The following is a 9,169-nucleotide window of genomic DNA, read 5'->3' as shown; positions in this document are numbered from 1 at the left end:
TGGGGCACAAGTGCTTGCAGTTCGTCAGAGCATTCACCATTAAAATACTTGTAGAACAGGCAGAGGGATGCAACATTTCGTCGATGGAGGCTGAAGCTTAGATGCCAGTATAAGAGTCGCAAATCTGATAGGCCCTGAACTTCAGGGACTATCAGATTTGCGACTCTTACACTATTTGATATAATGCGCTGTTCTCTTTCTCTAAAATTATTCGCCGTCATGAAACAAGTTTATCGTTTGCTAAAAGGTGACTCTCAATCATCATCACAAATCACCTTAAGTCCCTTGTCCAAATCTTACGTCAATTAACTCAACTGTTAATCGACACGCCCTAGTTTCCAAAGGAAACAATTCTCGTTTGCATTGCTTGAAAACTGTTTGGACACTATTTTGCTAAAAATATAATTAAGGGTGTGTATTTATATTTATTTACATCGTGGGTAGAATAGGTCTGCCCACCCACATATTCTTGCTTGAATGAAGAATCTATTTTTTAAATAAAAGGAGAGACAGAGAGGTTAAGACGCATTTTTGTTGACATTCATCTCGGTTGTTGCTGCGTTGCTTTTCGTAGTTACTAAGAAAGCAAAACAGAAGTGATTAAGATTGTTGGAAGAAGTAAAATAATATATCAGTAAAAGCAACAACAACAATAACAAACTCAAAATAATAGCAAAACACAAACAGCAAAAAAAAAAAAAAAAAAAAGAACAAACAAAACGCCGGCTCCTCTTCGATTGTAGATGCGGCTAAATTGTTATTTATTTAATTTAAATTTATTCATCAAAGGTTTTTAGACTTAAACTGCCAGAAAAATAAGAAAATGTCCATAAAAATGTATTTGCCAATTTTGTCGCTAATTTTTATTATATGTTTTCGCATCTTTTTGCTGGAGTCGGAGTGTAATTCGAATTTCAAGACAAACTTGAACAAAGAAAAAACCTTAATTTGGGGTCCCGGTCTACGAACAGATATTGTTTTACCTGTAAGATATTTTTTCATTCAAGCTGTCGATAATGCGGGAAAAAAGTAAGTACTGTTATATTATTTTGTGTGTGTGTGTGCGTGCGTGTGTGAGATCAATATGAAAAATATAAATCTTGGGTTGTTTTACAATAGACATATTTACGAACAGGTGGTAAAGAAACAAATGGTACTTATACAGTTTAGTGACGACATTAAAAAATGGAAATATTGAAAAAAAAATTTATTGTACGTAACTGTTATAGACTGAAGTTCTCCGAAAAAAAATTTCACTTCATTTGATCAAGTAGGTTTTTTTTTTTTTTACAGCGAAAAACAATTATTTATCACGACGACGTCAACGTGGCCATTTTGGAAATGTACCTAGCAGAATACCTCCATTTTAGGCCAAATTTCGCAATCTAGCCTTTTTTTTTCTCGCCATATTGAGATGCGCACAACACATTTTTTTTTTTTTACATCTGCATTTTTTTTTTTTTTTTTTAAATAAGAATACTATTGAATATGCAAAGAAATTGAATAATGCAAAGAATTGAAGAATTTTTATACGAGATTATTTTCGAAACATGCGCAGTTTTGGACACGCATGGATAACTTCGAAACTTCGTTTATTTACTTCTGTTACAAATTAGAAAAAAACGACCCTGGTGTCAAACTCTGTCCCGTGGGGAGGCATAGTAAATAGGTACAAATTAGAAAAAAAAAAAAAAAAAAAAAACACCCCAAAAATGGCATCTGTCTTCGCAAAAAAAAAAAAAATCTCATTCTGGTGGGGGAAAAAAAGGGCTAGATTGGCCTAAAATGGGGGTATTCTGCTATGTACGGCAGTTACCTGCCCTTGGGGAATTCCTGGGCCTGCAATAACATTTCCAAAATGGCCACGTTGACGTCGTCGTGATAAATAATTGTTTTTCGCTGTAAAAAAAAACAAAACTACTTGATCAAATGAAGTGAAATTTTTTTTTCGGAGAACTTCAGTCTATAACAGTTACGTACAATAAAATTTTTTTTCATTATTTCCATTTTTTAATGTCGTCACTAAACTGTATAAGTACCAAACAAATATATATCAAATAAATGTTACCAAAGGCAATACTTACCTAGGTCGCCCCTGCCCCTCCCCCGACCTACCCCCCCCAATATAAACAGAATTTTGTGAAAAATTAAAGTTCTGCTCGGTGTATGTCGGCGCGTTCGCGTTACTTACAGAAAAACGGTAAATTAAACTGCAGAAGCACCTGTTAAATGTTGTATAAGTTTTATAATTGAAAAACACCCCTCCAAAAAAATAAATAAATAAATAAAAATGCTTTTGTAGACTGCTCGTGAAAACTTAATTTTTTAGATCAATTAAAAAAGCATTCAAAACTACGTAACACAGAAAAATGAACGACATTTTGTCTTTGAAAACTTTATTCTTTTAAATGTCTGCTACAAAATTCTTCCGCGATGTGACAAGTCACCTTACTACGCGCGTCCATGCGCGAACGCATCATGTAAGAATAGCATAAACAAAATAGTTTTGTTTGATTTTTTTTTATTTTTGAGTTAAGAGTCAGATCGGGGCCATTTTTTCTTGTTCTCAGCTAACACGTGACACTACTTGGTTTTCGAACCGTATAAACGTTTTAAAGCAAGTAAAAACACTAAAAACACCATCAGCTAGATATGTCAGAAATTTCTGTGGGTTTTTTTTTTTTTTCGTGTCATCCGTCATGACGCTTGATTGGCTAAGGGTTTTTACCGCCTTTTTTTGACAAGAAATTGAAGAATGAAGAGCGAAAACCAGTTTCAGACAAAACTAAAGTCTCGAGGAACTCAGACAATACCAGTGTTTAAAATGGAAATGCATTTCATTATTCGGTACTTGTACAGTTTAGTCAAGACATTAAAAAATGAAAATATCGAAAAAAGTTTCAATTGTATGTAACCGTTATAGAATGAAGTTCTCCGAAAAGAAAAATTCACTTCATTTCATCAAGTAGTTTTTTTTGTTTTTTTTACAGTGGAAAAACACATTTTTATGAGAGCGCGTTGAAGGCGGCCATCTTGGATTTAAAAAAAATTGTTGAATTTTAGAAATGACAAAGGCAGATAATTCCAGTTAAAGCGCTGACACCACTCCCCATCTCTAATACTAGCTTAAAAATCGAACATTTTGCTCAGTATCATAACAAATTGTTTGTTTGGTTTTTTTTTTTTGCTGTAAAAAACAAAACAAAACTACTTGATGAAATTAAGTGAAATTTTTTTTCAGAGAACTTCGTCCCATAACGAACACATACAATTTAAACTTTTTTCGATATTTTCATTTTTTAATGTCTTGACTAAACTGTACAAGTACCCATTATTCAGATGAAGGTATGCTGGAGTGTTCAAGGAAGATACTCCGAAAAGGAGACCAAGCTGTAGTACCTTGGTAATGCAAAGAGAAAGAGTAAATCGATCTTTTTCAAGTTAGAATCTGATCGTGGAAAGCGACACCCGTGAACGTGCGGCAATTTAAATATCTATGAAGCAGTCGAGATGAAGGCTGAATTATGGTCGTCGTGGCGCTATAAGGGATATACTTACTGAAGAGTTTTTTGCAGACTAAGGATTTTACCTAATCAGTGCTTATACTCTGATTAATTCCTTCGTCGAAAATGAACTTTGAAAGAGTTAAAGGATTACGTGTCTTCGGAAAAGGCGAAGAGGAAGATACACATGTAAAGAAAAAAAGATGATTATTGAACGATAGTAACGCAGTAAGTTTCTATACCTTTCAAAACCTCTAATTTCTGATTTCTCTCTCGTTTGTTAAATTAAGCTTTGTTGCGCTTGCCTGAAGGACAATTCTAGGCAGCTACTTTACAGTCGAACTAGTGAACATTTGAACGTGAGTATATTTTGATAATTGAACTTTGCAGCTTTGCTGTTTTCCTTTCTCCCAACCCTCTGTGATCTTTTCTCCCCAATAAATGTTAATGCTTTCATGTTCTTAAAGTATATCTTTGTTATTCATTTAAGTCCTGTTAGTATTGCATGCTATTTCCTTTGTTTTCTTTAAAGCTTAATTTCGTGGGATAACCTTCGCGGGACGTAGCGAATAAATTTCCCACAGATAGAGGAAATTAGGTTGCCTTTGATAACATTTATTTATTTATTTTTTTTTTTTTTTTGACACATTTTCCTACCTCTGTTTATTGTAAAACAAATCCATAAATGTTTATATATGCTTCTTATTTATGTATTATTTGTTGACAGCTGTGCATGTTTGACAACACGCACACATAATAACAGCAAGAAGAGACTTGATTCCAAATATTTCTCATGTTATATCTCTCCTCTTTTGGAAATGGGGTACGATTTTGAATATCTCCATTATCAAATAATCTTTATACTCCGTGAAATTTACTTTATGTATGAAAACCAAAGAGAGGAGATATAACATATGAGAATTATTTGGAATCAAGTCTCCCTTTACTGTTATTTCAGATCATTTGAAACCATAGTAGCAACTTTTAGTCTCCCCTCCCCTCCACCAAGGCCAGAGGTTTTGGGGAAATATCAAATATTTTGTTATTCATATGCAAAACTAGGAAAATAAATGATTATGACTGAAACATTCGTAAAGGTTCAGTATCTTTTCACGCTCCAAAAATCCTTTAAAATTACAATAGATTTTCAATGGTACTGAAAACGAAAATAACGTTTAAAATTCCAGGAAACGAGTAGTTTCCAAGATATGAAGAAATTATAGTTTTATAAAATTTATAAAATGAAGGATCACTTTTCTATAATAATTTAACGTAAAATTAACACCCACTTTATAGCCACCTTTTTTTTTGGGGGGGGGTCTGTTTTTTGGGGTTTTTGTTTTTTTTGAAGTGGTGTTTATTTGGTAATTGTGGCCTGGTAGACCAACACAAAACCTACCTTAAAAATCTTTTTTGATAGGTTTTCGGGTACACTGAAAGCAAATATCGCATTTAAATTTTGCGAAAATAAGTATTTTTCTGGGTATTAAGCAATGTAATTCTTTGTTATAAGTGGTGGCCATTTTTGTACGCGCAAGTGCGTATATTTTTATTTAATACACAAAAAAATAATTTGCCGAAAATTTAAATGCGATATTCGTTTTCAGCACACCCAAAAACCTATGTGTGTGCCGTAGCTGCAGAACAAAATGTTTCTAAGGTACAGGCAATACATCAGTCTAGCACTAGCAGACATCCTAGTGTGAAGAGGATGTTGTACTTTGTAAAGTTATTCAATCCATTAATAACTCAAGCTGAAGTGTGGATGGTGGTTGGGGATTGTACAGAATGCCAATCCATAGATCCAGATTTGATTAGAAAATTTATGAAAATCTTGAGAGTAATGATGTTTTTCCTGATGAACAGAAGGGGTATCAGAAAGGCTTGAGAGGATAAAACATTAATGCAGGATGCAAAGAAGAGGAATCTGAGCGTAACATGGATCGATTACAGAAAGGCTTATGACATGGTTCCTTATTTATGGGTATGTGAAACACTATTGATGATGAAAGTTGCTAAGAATGTGGAAGGGCTTTTGGAGAAAGTATGGCTCAATGGAAAACGGTGCTGACAGCAAACAGAAGTGATGGGGCCGGTTGGCATTAAATGTGGAATATTCCAAGGAGATTCGTTATCGCCACTTCTTTTTGTAATGATACTGATGCCACTGAGAATCCTTTTGAAGAGAGAAAAACTGGAGTATAACTTTGGATCTGGTGACAGACGCCTCAACCATCTACTGTTTATGGATGATTTGAAAATATTCTGTAGAAATGAAAAGGAAACTTGTGGGGACATACTCAGAAGACATTGGGATGGAGTTTGGGATTAGTAAATGTGCAGTGCTGGTGATGAAAAGAGGAGTAAAGGTTCATTCGAATGGAATAGTGCTGCCAAATGGAGAAATAATGAAAGAACTAGAAGATACAGGGTATAAGTATTTGGGAGTGTTAAAGGGTGTAGGCATCATGAACAGAGAAATGAAGGAGAAAGTCAGGAAGGAGTATCTTAGTAGAGTGAAACTAATTGCAAAATCGAAACTGTATGGAGGAAACCTAATCAAAGCAGTGAATGCATGGGCAGTCAGTGTTTTGAGATACAGTGCAGGAATTTTAGAATGATCTGACAAGGATTTACATGCCATGGATATCAAAACAAGAAAAGAAAAGTTTTAGCAATGTTTGGTATATATTTCACATTCGAAATAGCTTAGCAAGGCTGTATCAAAAGAGGAAAGATGGTGGGAGAGGATTGAAAAGTGTAAAAGATTGTGATAGAACCAAGGAGATGTTGTTGAAGGAGCATGTGGTTAGAAGTGAGGAGTGGATGATTAAGGTTGTAGCCCATGAAGTGGAGGTATGTGAGATCAAGGCTGATGATGATAAATGTATGGATAGAGAAAGGACAGAGGAACTGGCTAGGAAGAAAATGCATGGAAGGTTCTTCCAGGATATAGCAGAAGTGGCTGATGAAAGATCATGGCAATGGCTTAGAGCTGAGTATCTGGCTAAGAGTACTGAAGCTTTTGTTTGTGCAGCACAAGAGCAGGCGTTAAGAACACGATTGTTCAAAAAAGTGGTTCTACGAGGAGCGTGCAATAAGTAATGCCCCTGACCCACTTCCCATAGAAGTAGAGCAACGAAACTTGGCACAGTTACTAGTCTTTCTCTATATAGGAACCACCCAGAGTTATGCATTTCTCCCATCGTTTGATGCAGCTCTGGAGACCGTTTTTGTAGAACACCCCAGTTTGGTCCTTCAACCATGACGTGACTTCAGAAATCCTGCATCATCTGGGAAACGCTTACCTTTCAAAAACAACTTCATGGCTGAGAAGAGGTGAAAGTCAGAGGGTGCAAGGTCAGGAGAGTAGGGAAGATGGGCTAGGATTTCATAACCACACGCCCGTGCTTCTGATCTGGTGACATACGAGTTGTGGACCTGAGCATTGTCCTGAAGGAGGAAGGTACCTTTGGTGATCTTGCCCTGCCTCTTGATTTTGATAGCTTCCCTTAATTTCCTCAAAAGTGAAGCATAATAGGCTCCTGTAATTGTGGTACCCTTTGCCAGGAAATCTGTCATCACTACTCCGTCCTGGTCCCAGAAGTCTGTGATCATGACCTTGCCAGCGGAGGGCTGCACACTTGCCTTCTTTGGAGGTTGTGAGTCCAAGTGCTTCCACTGCATTGACTGGGCTTTGGTCTCTGGATCATAGTGATGGACCCAGGTTTCATCCTGTTTAATCAGTCTTTTGAAAAACTTTGACTCATCTTCTTGGCACATCTTGAAATTCATCCTCGAGCACTCGATGCGTTCTCGTTTCTGGAATGGTGTGAGCAACCTGGGAATCTATCTGGCAGACACCTTATGCAAATGGTCATGAATGATAGTTTCCACAGACCCTGTACTAATCTTGACATCTTGGGCTATTTGGCGAATAGTAATGAGCCGATGTTCCAAAATGGCAGCCTCAACTTGACGGGCAGATGCCTCATCAATGGCAGAAGGCGGGGACAACCAGGTCTGGGAGCTGAATCCATAGACTTCCGGCCATGTTTGAATTCATGATGCCAGTGTTTTACAATTAGTTCAGAGCTGTAATTTACCACATAACCCGTAGAGATATAAGTCATTGCACATGCAAAATTTCAGCTAGATCAGACAACTGGAAGTGGGTCAAGGGTATTACTTATTGCACGTCCCTCGTAGGAGAGGAAGTTGCTGCAGAATGCCGGATTTGTGGTAAGACGTCACAGTCAATTGTGCACCTTGCAGCAGGGTGTAGTGGATTGGCCCTGAGAGAGTACCGCAAAAGACGATCGCATGGGACTTCGGATATATTGGGAGGGTTGTAAGAAGGTTGGGATGAAGTGTGCTGGAAAATGGTTTGAGGAGGTGCCTTATGAAGTGAGAACAAGTGAGGATGGTAAGGTAGAGGTAGCGGTATGGTGGGACAAAAGTGTCATAACGACCAAGCAACTGGAACATAATCATCCGGATTTGATCGTCATTAACAAAGTCTCAAAAAACTGGCAGATTGTAGACTTTTCAGTACCCTTGGACAGAAATGTGAGAGAGAAGGAGAATGAGAAGTGGAGCAATTATGCTCCATTGGCCTTGAAGATAAGGTGTATACACGGGATTAAAACACAAATAATCCCGGTCATAGTTGGTACACTAGGAATAGTATCAAGTCGTCTGGAAAGACAATTGAAAAAAACTACAAATCCCCAATGTTTTAGGCGGCCTTCAGACCTCTGCTATTGTAGGTGCTACCAACATCCTTAGGAAAACCCTTAATCTTTGAAGCTCCTGGTTTGAAATCGAGATTGAGGGAAATCCTCTGGAAATGAATCCGATCCCTTTCCAGAGAGACGTTGATAAACAAAATCAGAATTATTATTATTATTATTATTATTATTATTATTTTCACACAGGTTAATATCAAAGATTTCTCTTTGAGAACAACCTGTGGTGTTCCCTGAAATGTGGGTGACAGCAAGTCTCTCCAGATTTTCGGAAATCACCACCTCTTTTGATAATCTTTGCAAATTAGTTTGCATTATCGCAATAGCCGTTTACTATTGATTTCTCATTGTTAGCAATGATTGGTCTTCACTGTAATTTGTGTGGCAATAAGCCTCCTTAAGGTCCCAGTTCTCTTTGCATCTATCTGTGATGTTTCTTTGTAGCAATTTCTATATGTCTGGCTTGCATGTGTGTTAGTCTATGCATTCAATGTTTTCCTTAATATTTCAACCGTTTACATTACTGTTATCTGTTGTATCTTCTCAGCTATCCCTCTAATTTCAATCTCTCACATTCTATTTTCAAAGTTTTTCAGGATTGTTCCTAGTGCTCCTAATATTAATGGTGTTATCTTGATTTTTTTCATCTTCCATATCCTTTTGAGCTCACTGGTACTACTACTACTATTTCATAAATTGTTATGCTCCAAATTCTCTTTTATTATGTCGATCTAAATTACCGCCCATAAACATCAGATTTTACCGTTATAATTCAATTCACATACAAATATATCTGATGTCATCGCACCCGAATAGATCCACACCCATTAATATAATTGTGTAAAAGTCACGTTCTGAACAATAGACCTATTTCTGATCTAAATTGATGTACTCATGCATTCAGTGTACACCTATACC

At 36.6% G+C, this 9,169-nt stretch overlaps 1 protein-coding gene across 4 annotated transcripts in view; it reads left to right on the top strand.

The window, feature by feature from the left end:
• Positions 1–373: 373 nt before the first annotated feature.
• The window catches only part of LOC145286344 (protein O-glucosyltransferase 2-like), a 109,649-nt gene continuing 100,853 nt past the window's right edge, over positions 374–9,169 (top strand). The window contains exon 1 of one of the 4 annotated variants that reach the window (XM_080135278.1): positions 374–1,029. In XM_080135278.1, the coding sequence (XP_079991404.1) occupies positions 824–1,029 (206 nt within the window). In that variant the 5' untranslated portion in view covers positions 374–823. Of the gene's footprint in view, positions 1,030–2,236; positions 3,732–9,169 lie in introns of those variants that run through there. The other 3 variants (XM_080135277.1, XM_080135280.1, XM_080135279.1) reach the window with 3 other exon arrangements.

This window comes from Euprymna scolopes, chromosome 10 (genome assembly GCF_053919585.1).
Source record: "Euprymna scolopes isolate OS-2025 chromosome 10, ASM5391958v1, whole genome shotgun sequence".
NCBI lineage: Eukaryota > Metazoa > Mollusca > Cephalopoda > Sepiida > Sepiolidae > Euprymna > Euprymna scolopes.
This window is presented reverse-complemented; position numbering and strand designations above follow the sequence as displayed.